Source organism: Agelaius tricolor, unplaced genomic scaffold, assembly GCF_023055355.1.
Source record: "Agelaius tricolor isolate 1412-34295 unplaced genomic scaffold, bAgeTri1.0.p SCAF_19, whole genome shotgun sequence".
NCBI classification, from domain to species: Eukaryota; Metazoa; Chordata; class Aves; order Passeriformes; family Icteridae; genus Agelaius; species Agelaius tricolor.
Window position 1 is genome coordinate 5,666,577 of NW_027269279.1, and position 16,162 is coordinate 5,682,738.

At 39.5% G+C, this 16,162-nt stretch overlaps 1 protein-coding gene across 9 annotated transcripts in view; it reads right to left on the bottom strand.

Annotated features, from left to right (window-relative positions):
- Positions 1–513: 513 nt before the first annotated feature.
- The window catches only part of SUN1 (Sad1 and UNC84 domain containing 1), a 33,089-nt gene continuing 17,440 nt past the window's right edge, over positions 514–16,162 (bottom strand). For 4 of the 9 annotated variants that reach the window (XM_071444012.1, XM_071444010.1, XM_071444013.1 and 1 more), the window contains exons 5-23: positions 15,470–15,496; positions 15,188–15,379; positions 13,405–13,527; positions 12,359–12,442; positions 11,933–12,043; positions 10,450–10,548; positions 9,724–9,817; positions 9,556–9,614; positions 8,557–8,702; positions 8,182–8,406; positions 7,592–7,678; positions 7,181–7,224; positions 6,147–6,286; positions 5,347–5,597; positions 4,729–4,813; positions 4,205–4,320; positions 3,570–3,737; positions 2,648–2,740; positions 514–2,226 (exon numbers count right to left, since the gene is read on the bottom strand). In XM_071444012.1, the coding sequence (XP_071300113.1) occupies positions 2,113–2,226; positions 2,648–2,740; positions 3,570–3,737; positions 4,205–4,320; positions 4,729–4,813; positions 5,347–5,597; positions 6,147–6,286; positions 7,181–7,224; positions 7,592–7,678; positions 8,182–8,406; positions 8,557–8,702; positions 9,556–9,614; positions 9,724–9,817; positions 10,450–10,548; positions 11,933–12,043; positions 12,359–12,442; positions 13,405–13,527; positions 15,188–15,379; positions 15,470–15,496 (2,258 nt within the window). In that variant the 3' untranslated portion in view covers positions 514–2,112. Of the gene's footprint in view, positions 2,227–2,647; positions 2,741–3,569; positions 3,738–4,204; positions 4,321–4,728; positions 4,814–5,346; positions 5,598–6,146; positions 6,287–7,180; positions 7,225–7,591; positions 7,679–8,181; positions 8,407–8,556; positions 8,703–9,555; positions 9,615–9,723; positions 9,818–10,449; positions 10,549–11,932; positions 12,044–12,358; positions 12,443–13,404; positions 13,528–15,187; positions 15,380–15,469; positions 15,497–16,162 lie in introns of those variants that run through there. The other 5 variants (XM_071444014.1, XM_071444015.1, XM_071444016.1 and 2 more) reach the window with 5 other exon arrangements.

Below are 16,162 nucleotides of genomic sequence, written 5' to 3' on the forward strand. Positions count from 1 at the left end.
CGCGGCTGCGCGCGGCGTCCCGAGCGGTAACGGCGGCTGAGAACGGCGAGAGGGGAACCCCGGGACTCGAGGCGGGCACGGCCGGGCCTGGAGCCACAGCAGCGCAGGAAAACGCAGGAGAACATTAATAAAAATCAAGGAACGGCGGATGGAGCGCGGGTAATGAGCCTGGCTGAGGAGTGCTGTGGTACAGGGATCCAGGCAAGGCTAAAGGCACAGGAGTTAAAGCAACCCCGCATCCTCCACACAGCTGGAAGGGATCCAGCACCCACCCAAATGTGCTTTTTCCCCAGGCCCCACCACTGGTGTCACCCACCAGCCACGCGCTGCTCCTGGGCCTGCCCCTCACAGCTTTGTGCCCCTGCCCCTTGTAAAAACTTCCATGAAATCCCCCAACCCTGCCCCAGCTCGGGGCATTGGAATCACAATCTTTCCTCACTTATTTAAGCAGCTGATAAAAAAAAAAAAAAGCAGAAAAGAGGCTTTATTTCTTGTTTCAAGTATTACATGCACTTTCAAAAATTAAAACTCTTTATTTAAACATCTCAATAGCATCTTGTCAGTTTGGAGGCAGCAAAGAATAACAGACATTTTGAAAAGCATTTACAAAAATACATTGCACAAAGTCCTATCTTGCTTTTTTAAAAATAAGTTAGTGTTATTCAAAATATTCCCCCCCAGCTACCTAATTTCAATTTATACAGGATAATTCTAATTTTAAATATGTAACCTATAATATGAAAACACCTGTACATGTGTCATCTACTCCTCTGCGTAGGCCATAGGTTCTGTCTCTAGGTTGAGTGAAAAACAGTTCTTCACATGGAGACTTTTTGTATTTCAAACATTCGAGGACTGTTGTGCAACATACATAACTCAATTCAGAAAACCAGTCAGCAGGTCCATGTGTAACAGTTCTGTGTAACTACAAAATGCACTAGAACAGCAAGATAAAAATTCTGCAAACAAGTGAATTTCAGGAATCTTTTCCGAAAAGGATCTTCAAAGCAGCAAGGCTACAGGGGGGCAACAAGCAGTTTCACCTTGTTCTACGTGAAAATGTTGTTTCCAAGAGCAACTCTACTCATCTGGTACCCAACTAAGGCTTTGGGGAGGATCAGGAATGCCCGTGTTTGCACACAGCAGCGCTGAGCTCGAGTCCCTCTGGTAACTGTGACGCAGCAAGAATTGCTTCAGGCTTGTTTTCCACACACCAAATTCTCACAGTACAAATGGAGAATAACAATCAACCAGTCTAAGAAAATCTTGTCCCACTTTGGACAAATTAAGGTAGTGCAACTGCTGTACAGCAGTGTTTACTGAGCAATTCAGCAGGCTTATCAGCTCCAAGCCAGTCAGTTAGTACATCAAGGTCGATGTGGGATTGACACTAAAAAAAGAACAAACTGGCCAAGTTGCCATGGTAAAAACCCTTAAAATAACTTCAGTTACTTAAAGTTATCCCTGACTTTTAGAGCAATTCACGGCCACAAATTACAGTAAAGCATTCTCAGTCGCTGGTGTTGAAACTGGTTTTGGTTGTGTTAGCTTTCCCTGACAGTAGTATTTATTATATTCAACATGTAGCAAAGAAGCCCTTTTGGATCCACCAAAAAGGTTAAAACCAACTGTCAACTGAAGGACACCTTTAGCCACAGTCAGTGTTCAAAATGTACCACAGTTTTTGGCTTATGGTGCCAAGCTAGCAAAAGTATGCAGTTAAGTCCTGGATTAAAAAAGAACAGATTCCTAGTTGCAGAAAGTGTGGTTTATTCTTTTTAAAAAAACCTATACATTCATTTGTAATAAAATGTGTGTCACCTGTTTGTCAACTGGGCTTTATGAACCAGAGCTGTTTGCATGCATTATTTCTCTCAGCATGGACACAGAAATATGAAGCAAACTGGCAATTACAAGCTGAGCCTTAGAGTAAATTAAAATTGGGGTTTATACATTTCTGCTGACAGTCTTCTGCCTTTATCAGAGGATCAATAGTTCTGCAGTGTGCATCTTGCATCCTCGTCCTTTACAGATTCCAGTGTTGTAGGCTTCCCAGTATATACAGATTAGGAACAAAATGTACAAAGCAGCCACCCCCAGCTGTAGTGTGGATTACTGGGCAGGTTTCCCATGCACTCTGAACCGATAAAGGCAGGTGTACTCTACATGGCCCCAGTTAGAGAAAATCCTCAGCTCCACTATTTGGAATGCATCTTCATTTTTCTCCTGAAGAAGAAAAAAGCAAACACAAAAATCAGTGTCAGGGTTCTGGCATAAACAGCTGCAACTGAAGCTTTCTTAGTTATTAATGACTGTTGCTACTTGCAGGAACCCAAGCTATGCCTTGGGAATTTTCTGTTCCTTTGAGAACCTCCCTTGCCTCACAATTATTTGAGAGTCTGAAGCAGCATGGAACAGACTCTCCCCATGTTTAGCAACTTTCCCCCATCTGTGTCCACATAGCAAGAAACCTTCCTCCCCTCTCATCTATTCAGGCCATGGGTTTGAGGGACAGGTAGATTCTACCTCAGCTTCTACACTGCCCTCATGAGAACAAGGCCTTTTCCCTTCACTGCTCATTGCACACAAGTGTAGAAAGTAAAAGTAGCTTTCTCCTGACATTTTAAATCTTATAATCCAGATTTACCATCACTGGAAACATCTGCAGTGGTTCTCCATCTTGATCATAGACATACTCTCCTAGAAGCTTGCCTTCTTCTTGATATTCATCATCCAGACCCTGTAACAACAGCATAAGGAGTTTTACTTCCATCAAATCAATGGAATTTCCAATCAAACCCAAACTAGAAGCAATGCCTACACAGAGTATCAAGAGACAGCACTTGAAGGTCTATGAAGCCAGGATCAGAATGTTTCCCATGTAATTTAAAGTTCAAGCACAGCTCTGTATTCCAGTTTCCTGCCCTGTAAATAGCTGTGCTGTTTACATGTTTTCATGGTCAAACCCCTTAATTTTCACAGCTAAACCCTTATCACAGTGTGCAATATAAACTGCTCAGGACAAACAGTGAGGGAACATCAAGGTTGAAGTCAACATTCAGATGCTTGCAGGTGACTGTTTAAGCATTTAGAAAAACCTGACAAAAAGTTCTCAGATATCATAACTGCTCTCTGATACACCCTGTGGTCTGTTCTGTAATCCTGCCTACACAACTGTGGTGCTGGGGAAAATGAACTAAAAAAATTATTTAAGGCACATCACAGTTAAGGTGCAGAGACAAAATGGGAGGGATAGTGGGTGGAGAGAGAAAAAATGGGAAGGAGGATGAAACAAAATGTATGAAAAAACTAGAATAAATAAAAAAACATAATCTACCTCCAGAAGTGTTTACTACTGTATAGAGCAAGAGTAAATAGCTCACCCAAAATTAGTTGCAACACTTGTTATTCATAATCTCAAAGCTCACAAATAAAAGTAATTTTTAAGAGCAATGAGTGAAACAGTTTATCATCTTCTTAGCTGTCCTTCCTCAAGTTACTCTCCTCCAAGGTATGCAACACAAATATTCTGTGTACAAACATCAACTCAAAATCAGAGACAGACTTACATATACTGCAAAATTCCTAGGAGCACTGGTGATATTTCCTGTTGGTGAAAGAGTTTTTGGTATGTGTTCCAATGTAAAGGCAGTTGGATAGATCTTCATGGAAAGTCTCACCACAAGATAGCCCTGTGATCCTTTGAAAGCCCAGCAGTTCCCTGGATACATGTCGGGCTGCACACAAGCAAGGTGGAGAGAACAAGATGGGATACAACAATAAAAACAATGTTGCAGTGTTTTAAAGAGTTGTAATGAATTTGGAGTTCTTAGGGACAGTCTTAAACAGTAAGGTACAGAAATAATCTCCTTGCTGGAACTCTCCAGGAAGGCAGCACACTCACCTGAGCTACCAGTGGTGTTTTGAAGACCTGCCCTGAGATGAGTTCTCAGCAGGAACCCTCCCAGCCCTCCCACTTTGCACAAGCCCAGTGCACCACCCAAGCTTCCTGTGACTCTCAGTTTTGCTAGACTAGGACTTAAGCTGTGCCCAGAGACTGCCAGAAGAATCCCACTCTCAGAAACATAGCTCCAAGTACCTGTGCCCCAATATATGACAGAGATACACCCAGCACCCAAAGAGCCACCCAAACCACTCCACATCAAGTAACATTACTGCATTTGTTTACTTGGCCTTTAATTACCTGAATCACCACTCTGGGAGACTGAGAGTAGTACCACAGAGGAATTCCAAAGAGGCTAATTAGTGCTGTCTTGGTCTCATAGGTTTCAGAACAGCGAGTACTCAGAATGCTGCCACCTCAAAAAAGACAGATCAGGTTAGCAGAAATAGAAGTCTTCAAGAAGAAATGAGCAATTAAGACAGATTTATATAAAGCTTAATGCTACCAGATTAAAGATATTGTTAAGATCTAATAACTTTCTGTGGATACAATGCTTCTAGCATATACAATGTTATTTTAAGAACAGGTTAAAGGTTTTTCATTTCTTTCTTATCCAGTTTTAGACATATTGAGAACTATTCTATCCATGTCCATGCACACCTAGGCTGATGTACAGACCTGTAAACACCATCACAGATTGCAATGATCTTACAATCAGGCAACACACAAAAATGTTCTGCTAAGCTTTACTCTTCATTTTAATATTTCTAGTAAATACTACTAAAAGCATGAATAGTAAAAATGGTGTTTCCTCTGCTATTTACCTCCAGATTCCAAGGCAAAATCCACCATCCCAGTCTTGTCTTGAGAGTAGAGTTTCAGTGCATTATTTACAATAATCTGTGCTTGCTAGAGGTGTACACATACAAGAGAATGGAAGGAAAAATATTTTAATAAGATCAAGTGACAAAATAATTGATATTTACATATCTGAGAAGTTGCAAGCATCTTTTTGAGATGCTGCACTTCATCACAAGTCCTTGAAAGCCTCTGTCAAGACAGAGGCCACTTTTAATAGAGGGTTGTCTGTCTTAAAATACAAGTTTATACTGCATCTTGACTGCTGGTTTGTTTTATTTTTAAAATCTGCATTTCTTCTTCCCAAGACCCCGAGTTGCATTTCTTTAGTGTACTTGTTTCTTGGGAATTCAATTTTCAAGACAGCACACTTTAAAAAAACACAAGTGTTGACAACAGGCAGCAATCAATGCTGCAAGAATCCACTAGAAAAAGCATTTTCTGCAGTTCTCCTCACTTCAACTGATGTTCTGACATCTCCTAAAATCATTAACATTTATGTTGAGAGCCATGCTCAACAAAATGCCCATGAAAGAACTCCTTCCAATTTTAGTTGAACTTTTGAGGCATTAAAAGTCACTCACCGCTTCTGTGATTCCAGAAATCCCTGCATTAGTCACAGCATTTGTAACTACTTCAGATGTTACTTTTTGGTTTGTTACAGACATATGGAGAGTAATATTTTTGAGGATCTGCAACTCAAGATCCCGCAGCACAGCCTGTAGATCACTTTTGCTCACAAAATTGGAGGTAAGCCACTGGAGAAGTGATTCAGGCAAGTCTTCTTGTTGATCACCAAAAAGCAATAGCTTGACAGATTCCTTGACCTGGGCATCTACCTAGTGGAAGCCATTAATAATTACAATTGTTAGTTTTTATAAATATATATAAAATATACAACAGGTACATAGCTAGACCATTATCACAAGTCATTATTTAGGTAAAAGTTGATAATCCCATCTTAGTATTGCTGTATTTTATTGGCTATATTCCAGTCAGACCTTTTAAAAGGCTTCAAAAGAACTTAGGCAGGATTTTCTAGAAATAACTCTCAGATAAGAAACTTAATTTGCTTTTACATGAGCTTCTTTTCCATATTTCCAGGGATTAGCAAAATACATCAACAAAGTGCTGTGCAGAGAACTGCTACTATGTCATAACTTCCTGGCAAACCCCTGCCATTGTGGAAAACAAGCAAGAAACTCCTCTCCAGCAAAGTGTTATGCACTAATGGAAAAATTCACAGTAACCCTACATACAACACTGTCATTCTTTAATATTAATACTACCCCCATGTTACTGATTGCAGTGCATTTCAAGAAAGTTAGTGAACAAATCCAAGTAATATCAAATTTTACTGGGACATTTAGAGAAGTTGCAGAACCTACTTTTTCATGAATGACATCCATTTTCTCACAACTCATCTTCACACTTTCTCCAGATAACAGCTCTGATTTCATAGAAGCCAGCTCTAGTTCTAGCTTTTTAATTTTGGACATAAGTAGACTGTATTGATCATCATCTCTGACAAAAACAAGAAGTCAATTATTAGGAAAGAGTAGTTGGAATCATTCCATCAACTTCCAAAGGTGAGAATATACTTGTCTAACACAAAGTGCTCTTCTAGTTCAATTGTTCACCACAATACACACAGTGAACTTGCACTTGTAACATACTGTTACTTAAGGCATACTTAGAATTAATATATTCAAAGCAAAGTATTTTGAAGAATGGAAAAATCCAGCAGTCATGACTTCAGATTTTCACCAAGCTGACAAGTTAATAACTCAAACATATACAGATTTGGGGGAATTTAAGGGCTTCTGGCAAACCAGTCAAACTTTGTGTGAGTTTGCCACTGGTCAGAGTGAGTCTCAGGCTACCTCACCCAAACCAGAGTAACTCCAGAGGCAGTGCTGAGTTACAAACAGCAACTCATATATGACCAGTATAGATCAGTGTCCAGTGAATGCTATGGAAAAAGATCTCAACTATCATTCTAAAGCCATTTTACATTTAATTCTAATTTAAATGGCAATTCAGCAAGTAAGCAAAAAAACAAGAGACAAAAATTAGAATTGATACAGTTCAAGAATTAAAATACAAAGCCCATCAAAGCAGTCACTATGTTTCACTAAGTGCTCTGAAGGAAAACTAATGCTTTTATAAGAGGATGAGAAGTCCCTCATTCTCCTGTGCTATATAAATAGCTTTCTCTAATGAAAGTGTAGGGTTGCCCCCACACTGCAGTAGGGTCCTGTGCTGGTGATCAGCACCACAGCTGAAATCCAGTACAAGACAGAAGTGCTCTTGCTGACAATACAACCCTGCAGGGTCACTTAACTGACACAAGATAAGGATCACTGTCAGTTGGCATCAGGAGTGAAAAAGCAAAATGTATTTGAAAAGTGCTTATACCTCATTGATTTTGATTTGGCCAGGTCGAACTCTTTCTGGATGTCCTACAAAATACAAAAGTTAAGTTCTAACATATACAAAGAAATTCAAGTGAAAGTAAGAGAATAAAGAATGTTACATAAAAGTAAATTTTAGCACCAGCTGTATGGGACTGCATACACAATTATGTTTGTGCCTCTGTATAAGGTTTTATTCCAAATAGAACCTGCCTCAATGGTCAAGGGAATAATTTTTAAACTTTGGAATTCTCTCCAAGAAGGGGGAACCAAAATACAAACAAGTTATGAGACTTAGGGAACTGTAAAGCCACAGTAAAGGAAACTGCTGTTTGGAACAGCAAATTTTAAAAAATCAGTTTGTTTTATCAAGAGGTTACAATTAGAACAAGTCAGCAAAGCTCACTGTCAATACCTTGGATTCAGCCGAGAGTTTTCTAAGAAGTTCTTCCAGTGTCTGGATGCGCAATTCATGTTCTTTGTGTAAAGCCAGGAAATCAGTCTTAAAAAACAGAGAAGAAAAAGGGGGTGTATTTTGTTTTGGAGTACAAATACAGTAATTGATATTTGCTGCAAAGTGCACTTTTCATTCTGTTCTGTGAATATTTAAGTGATTTATCCTGCAGGTAGTGTGAGAAATTACAGAATCTGTAATAAATACAGAAGACTGATTTAGCTGCAGTAGGGGTTACATACAGGGAATTTTACCACAAAATCTCTGCTTTGTCACTAGTCCTTCCTATAGTCTTCTTTATCTGTATAGAAACAGGAAAAATCCAGCAGCTTTTCAGCAATGTAGGAATCTACTGTAGGCCACCTGTCTGGAATTAATCCTTTGTCACCAATAACAAAGGAGGAACAAATGCCCACAACTACTCCCTGGCCCTTACTACCTCTTGGTTATTTCTAGAGCAGAAAAAGAATCCTCCAGTTAAATCACTCACAATCTGCATTTATATAACAGAACAATCTGTATTAGGAAACATCAATAACTGACTGTCTTACCTTTTCCTCCAATTTCATATCTTTAACATATTGACTCATCACGTTTTTTATTAAATTCAATGTTTCACTTCTGTCACTCATTGTGGCAACCTGATCTTGAAGGTTCTGGAGTAGGCTCATCACTTTGTTGTATTCTTTGTTTCGGTCATGGCATCTGTCAGACATGAAGGCCATTTGCTTTTCCAGCTCACTTATACGACCAAAGTCAAAGATATTTATGGTATCCTAGAATATAAAGATAATGCTTTAATGTACAAAAATCGACTTATCTACATTACTCTTGTGCAACAAGTAGTTATTGAAAAATACCAAAGACATGAAAGTTAAGAGAACTTTAAATATATGCAAGTTCTTCCCTAGACTGTTCTCCCTTACCTTTGGAGGTTGTACAGAATGAAAAGAGTCATCTTGTGGTTCAGGAACAGGAACAGAATCATCTGTTCTCTGTATTGTGCCAATTCTTGTCCAGTTCAATGGAGGTAATAATGAAATGAAGCCATTAAGCCCCCAGAACCACAAACCTAGAACAGAAACAAAAAGCTATATAAATATATATAAATAAATGCTGCTCTTAATCTCCATGGAAAATATGTTGCATGATACACTTACTACATATCACATTGCATAAGAGCTAATAAAAGTTGGAAGAAACTTAGGCTTCCATGGAAATAAAATAGCATTTCACAAGATTACACTTATTTTGGCAATATCTTAGTGGGAAGTAACAGCATTTTCTACACAGGGTAAATTCTTTCCTTGTCCACCCTTATACAGAGGACTTTGAATCCCCACTGTAATTTTCCAAGAAGCTTCATCTTCTCCACAAAATAGCTGCAAGTTTTTAAGACTCACAAAGACATGAAACTGCTTTTCAGAAATGGCCCAGCACTTCTGGTAAATACTTCAATTTGTTTCACTTCAGTTGACAGCTGGCTGGAACACTGTCTACTAACCACTGTAAAGTCAGCTGTATCTTAAGCAACTAAAGCAGGGTCTAGAGCAAAGGAGAGACTTTGGATGAGTTGGTAAAAACTTAACCACACTTCTATGGAGACTGACAAAACAATCAGTACCCAGCCCACTCCTTCATTGCTGCTCCTATGAAGGGAGGTAAAGAAAAAAAGGACTTCAGTGCATTTACTTATTCAGCCACTCTTTCTAAAGAGCTCTGTGCAATTAAATCAAGGATATTGCTTTTGTGACAAGGGTGAAAGCTTGCTGACTAGTCAGCACCCTGGAAGCTTGAATTACTGCCCTGTTCACAAACAAACTTGCTCTTTTTCAGTTCTGCATCTTCTTTATAAATCAGCTCAAAATTCTGAAGCAGCTGCAGTACACACACTGATTTGCATTAAAAGTGAACAATTGACATACCTAGCAGAAACAGGAGTGGGATAAGAAACAGTAACCACCTGTAGTTCTTTGGAAGGCATCTAGAGAAAGAGAGCACAGTTTACAAGAAAGAACACATTTACCATAATTAATTGATTTATAACTGGGAAATAACTTGCTCACAAAACAATTATTTCAAAGGATACACACCTTCTTACAAGAAACACCTTGAGCAAAGACATCAGAGTAACAAGTTGATACCACCCAGTTCTAAGCAACCTGAACATGCCAGCAGCTGCCCTCCCTAGAAGACAAAAGGTGGGAGTGTGAAATGTAATTCCTGCAGCACATGTTCAAAGAAACCAAGCAGAGGGACATGCAGCTGTGGCCAACAAAGCCTTGCAGAGTGGAGAAAAGCATGAATAAGGCAATGCATGCAGCTTACTGACATCTAGATACCACAAGTATGACAGCATTGTAACAATAGCTACTCAACAAGGTCAACAGCCATGCAAAGAGATGAAATGCTCATTTATTATGGCAATGCTACCTCACTGGAAATTCAGTATTCATGTCTGAACACAACTTATCACACACTGGAGACCTCAGTATGCTCCAGGAAACACACAGATTAGCAGCAGTTTTTGGTAAGAGGAATACCAATATAGCAATTGACTGCCAAACCAAACACACCCCATTATTCTTGACACCCCATATTCACACACTCATTCCCTCTGGTTAGTCTCCTGTAATGCCTGTGAACAGAAACACACTCTCTCATTAAGCATACTTTGGTCAATAAAGCAGCACGTGCATTTCAAGAGACAAAAGCTACAGCACAAGCACAGCTGGATTAGTGTAAACCCCTGCAGTCCCCTAATTTGCCAAAAGGAACAGGCAATGCACACACACACACACAGGGATTAGAATAGTAACCTGGAGAGAGAATGGCCAGCCAAAGTAGAGACAACACCCTCTGGGACACAAGCCATCCCGTGGCTCCCGCTGTTCGCAACACGTGAAGCACAAAGTAACCTGGGTGATAACAAATGGACTCCATGTGGCAGACAAAGGAGCTGGGGGCTCTCTTCAGATCATGCAGTGAAACACTCGGTCCCCTGCCCATCACATTCTGCAGAATTTTAAACTGTACCTTGCAGTAATCTCAAACTTGGTTCTTCACTACTCTAAAGCAAAGCAAGCCACTAGTAAATAGGAAGTCAAGTAAAACCAAGAGAGTTTAGAAACTGAATTCTCATGGACAGAGATAAACAGACTGAACACCACCTGTGCAGTTAGAATATCACTTTTCCAAAATCCAAGTTTACATTTTGTAACATGTTTATCTAACAATGCCATGCAAAGTGTAGCAGAGAATAGCAAGAGTACTACCACAAAAACAAGCTTTAAGCACATCATTACTTTAAAAGCATCTTATTTGTTCAAAATTATACATCATTATCTGGGTTACTGTGCAGAAGTGAGAACAAGTAAAAATTTAAAATTCCAGTGATGTCCAAGAAATATTGATAAATAATAGAAAGTATTCCCACTTGGAAGTTGCAAGCAGTAAACTTACATTAGGCTGAGTGTTCAGTAGGATAGTTCTGTATCTCTTAAAGAGAACAAAACTACCACCAACCCCCCCATCCAATGCACTGTAATAAAATGCTGTACACTAATAAAATGCTGTAACTTAAAGCCTGCTGAGGCCAACAAATACTATGTCCAAGACTAGGACCAATCTTTCTACAGAACAAACTACACCATATATGTTTAGAAAATAAACCTACATTCTTAGATTAGCAGATATGCCTGGGTTAATCTGAGGGATTATAAATATACCAACCCAATGTTTTGCAAATCATTTAGGTGACTGAAGTGTCTCAAATCATTTTCCTTTGCTGAATAAAGAGCATTCAACAGATCCTTGATGTCTCTGTCATTCAAGCTAGGGAACGCTCATCTCACAGGGTAGATTCTATCCCTATACAAGATTCCTGTAAAAATTGACTATCACTAGAACAAAAATAAAATGTTAAAACCCCTTTATTCAAATAATCTGCATAGCAGTATCTTGTACCTTACTTTCATTTAAAGTCAGCTTTTCAACCTAGCAAGCATACAGATCTCCCCAAAGTGCAATAAATTCATCTGACTTCTTCCTTCTAACATACATTACCCTACATCTTGTTTTCACTAACAGGTAAGCAGCCTGCCAAGCTTGTACAAAAGCCAAAATCAGAGGAAGAATTCAGACAGAAGAGGTGTTAAGGAAGTTAGTTGTCTAGGCACTTTACATTTCTACCCTACTTTGATAGATGAAGGAAGGAAAAAAAAGCCCAAACACAAAACATGTGTGATTAACATTGTGAGATTGCAATGCAAAATAAAAGCAAACAAAAATGTCCAAGTCAACCTGCAGAAGAAAAGGTGTGCCAAATGGTCCTTGCTACCCTTTTAGCCCATGAGGACTGCATGTGGTCTGTGGTGTACATTTCAAGATGTTTCTTCCCTTTACAGTCATCACCTGTTGGTTGTGGTAACAGTTGATTAATGGGATAAAGCCATGATCAAATCAAGATCTGTTACAAGACAGACTTAAACAAATCTATCTCACATCATCATTTATCAACCCAAAAACTGCTAAGCAAACTTCAGGGAAGGAAACTTGCTGGGAGAAATACTACAGTACACCAGGGGATCACCATCCCCCCACATTTAAGTTGCAAACCAAATATTTACTTTGTAGCTCCCACAGTGTCAGGGGCTGTGTGATGTTGCTATTACAGCAACAACCTGGTGTAGAGCCCAGGACTGAGACTGCACCAATCACTGGACTTACATATTGACTCCTCATTCACACCAAGGTGACGATCTTCTCTGTAGAACTCCTTTACATTCATGCTTCCACAGTAGTCTGAGTGAGCTGCAACACATCCAAAAAGCACACACAGATTCTGATTATCAAATTCAAAGCCTTTCATAGACACAGACTTTAGCTAAACTGGCTTGGTTCACTATTAGTCAGATTACTCTAAGGAAACCTGAAAAATGATTGAGGAAGAAGCCTACTCTGTGTAATCTTGTTCTTTCTTTAAATATCAAGAGGCCTCTTAGTTCAAAAAAATTCTTCTGCTTCTTTTCAGATAGCAAAGTTTGTAAAAAAAACCAAACCAACAAACAAACAACCCCTCATCAAGTAAGTCCCTGTTCCCAACATTCCATCAAATGGGTCAGCCATTCATTACACATTTGTGCTGATTTTAACAAACTTGTTACAAGAAGGAGAAGAAAGCATTAGGAATTATAAGGCTCTGAGCAGAGAAAAGGAGGAGAGCAAAGTTCTACTCACATGCAAAAATCAGTTCCCTTCTGCCTATGGCAATTTAACTTCACTTGTAGAGCAGGTATTATAGAAGAGAAAGCACCAAAGAAGAAATGAATATTTTCAGGGAAAATAAGATGTGCTCTAAAGTAGTGCAGAGTGATGAGAGCAGTCTGAGTTTTGCAAGACAGATCTAAACAAGCTTTAAGTGCACAGCAGGTTTAAGGGTGATAAGAGAGAACGAAAGACATTGAAAAATTAAAATTTGACACTATCAGCAGAGTTCTTAAAAATCAACTTAAGTTTCTCAATTCAAAAATCAGTCTCTACCACTTCCTAATAAAATCAACATGTGGATCTCATATAAGGGAATCTTGATACTTTCAAAACAGGAAAGGTATGAAAAGTGCAGCACAAGTGAAATAAAAACTGAGAAAGATAGGAGCCAGCCAAAAGACTATAGAAGAACACCATAGTGCCAAAGATGAAGTCCAGAAGAAAAAAAACCCAATACACACACTTTGTCTTTGTTTGCAGACCAAGGAAGACAACTGAAAAGGTACCTTTATATTCATAACCCAGCTTCAGCAAAACCATTTGAAAGAGTTGCACTAATAGTGATGCAAAAGATGCTGCAGTATTTTTGACCAATCGTAGAATCTTACTCATGTAGAAATATGTTCCTCCTATTGAAAAAAACAGTGTGAATACAAATTATTCATCCATAGAAATATGTACTTCTGCTCTCTGGTCACCATTAGCTTGTGTAAGAGTGAGGACGAAGCAGGGAAAGCCTTTAGCCAAGAGTGTGACACTTCAGAAAGTGTGGTTGGAAAAGTCTGGGTGTATTAGATATGCATGAAAGCTTTTCTAAGACTTACACACCCTGGATAATGACTTCAAGGCAAAATGTATAACTTCAGCAAGAACAGCTTTGCTTAGTGAGAATGCAGAACTCTAAAGAACAATGAATTCCTTGCTTATGGAACTCAGAATTCCTCACTGAGGTGAACTGCTGATCCTGATTTTGGTGTCACAGTTCCAAAGGGACTACAGGGCTATTCTGGATTTGAAGGAGTGAGGACTGCCCACCATCTTCCCTGCTGCTACATCAGAGGAAGTTCCTACAGAGGTCTGCCTGAAGCGCTAGAGACACACCCTTCTCCAGAGCCACAGGAACAAAGCCAAAATCCACCACTGCCACTGTCCTAGACTCAGCCACTTCCCAAAAACCTGCCATGACTGTGTGCCTTTCCCCACCCACCAAACACCCCCAAAGTTTGACTCAAACCCCTAGGTAAAGGTTCAAAGGAATGTACAAAGATGAGGAAAACTCTCATGTGAATACAAACTCAGAAGTACAGAAAGAGTTTTCATGCAGTCCCACTTTAAGTAGTTGATTGTTCAAGTCAAAAGAATTCTACCCTGTGCTACACACTAACTACAAAGAAATACTTAAGTATCTGAAATCACATCATATAGCTCAAACAGACTAATTCCTTTTCCTTGTACTGAAAACAAACTTCCTTCAAGACTTAACAAACCCACATAATTCCACAACTGGCTCCTTTCTAAGTCAAGGTCATTAAGGAAACAAATCCTCTGTGGTAACTGAGGACTACCAGTAATCAAGAAACTCCAGGTGCAAGAGGCAGGCAGACATGGGCAAGACAATGAGGAAAACAATCCACTGAATGGAGATTATCTTGGAAAGGCAGAATCTCATTTATACAGACTCAGTTTTTTGAGCTTTAGGAATGTAGTCATTAGAGTGACTATTTGGAATCAGTTTTTCCCTTTGGAGTTCAATTTTTCATGTAGTTGAGGTGTAGCTTTTAGAAACACTATAAAGAGCTGCAAGGTTAAAAGAGGAGGAGAAAAAAGGAAGCAGAAAGTAGAAAGCCCTCCCAGAGATTCCCTCGACAGCACAGGCACTGCAAAGTAACAATTGTGCTCAACCTTGAAAGTTCAAGTCACATGAGGGATAAAAAATTGTAAACCAAAAAGCACAGGAAGTTTGTATCTTAGAAACCATTACCAAATATTTCACAGGCAGAGCCACACAGATCTGATGTCAGATTAGGAGACTTACAATCAGTCCTGGCTGGCCAAATAATTTTATAACTTAAGGGCAGGGCATTTGAATTTTCTAATTGTTTGATTCCTACAGCAGCACTGCAAATCAGTAGATTATCACATACAAGTACATAAAATTTCAACTGATACAAAAAAAAGGTATTTCAAATAAAAGCTGATCTCTAGAATTCGGTTACTGGCAAGTTCATCAGGGTTAGACAGATGCTTAAATAACACCGTGGAAATGAAACACAAGAGGAAGTAACTTACTAGATGCATGTTTCTGGCTCCTGTCCCTAGTGTAGATCCTGGAGGATGGCACATGGGAAGGTGAGTAGGCAGTGAGGACCTCCTTCCTCTCGGACAGCATGCTGCAGTCACTGCACGTGTAGCCGTTCAGCGCGGGCTGCAGCTCTGGGGCTGCTATGCCCCCGTTGCCCTGCAGCAGCGTGGTGTCACTGCCTGCAAACACAGCACAACCCCGTGGCAGCTCTGCCAGCACCGGGCCTGCCACACACAAACCATGTGCAAGAAAAAGCCAACTGTACTTACTTTTGGGGTCACCTTCTTCATCAAGGCCTGCAAACGAAAAAAAAAGAAGAAATTGGTCCCAAATATAAGAAAGACCTGAACTGAATTACAATATCTTTCATAAACTCAAGTTAGAAGTCCTGCTAATTTGAAGACTTCAAAGAAAGTCTCTTTATGGTTAGCATTTAACATATTTTGCAGCCCATCAGAGAAACACCTATCCAGACCTTATTGTAGTATGGGAATAGTTGTGAAAATCTTCCCACCACAGAAGGGGCAGGCAAAGCAACATGAATGCCAACTGCACCTTGACTTAGTTCCCACAAGAAGTTAAAGCAGCTAATTACAAGCTTACAATGTTTCTGCTCTTGGTAACTACTTTGATACTACTGTATTTAAAATTCTGTTTTAAGAGCCAGGTTATCTAAAATTTAGAATGGGTTCTGCCAAGATTGATACAATTCTTCCCACTAGGATTCTGGGAAGGTCACAAGTATTCTGACTGGAAACAAAGAGTCTGAATTGGGAGATAGAACAAATTGCTGAGCTGGCTGTACACAATGCTTAACATAGACAATACTTTATATAGACAACTCCCATATTTTATCTGCATTGAAGAGAAAAGGTTCCAGGAAAATACATTTTGGTATCGTTAAAAAGCCAAACCAGCCAGCCACACACAAAAAACACTTTGGGAAATTCTGAAATGCCACT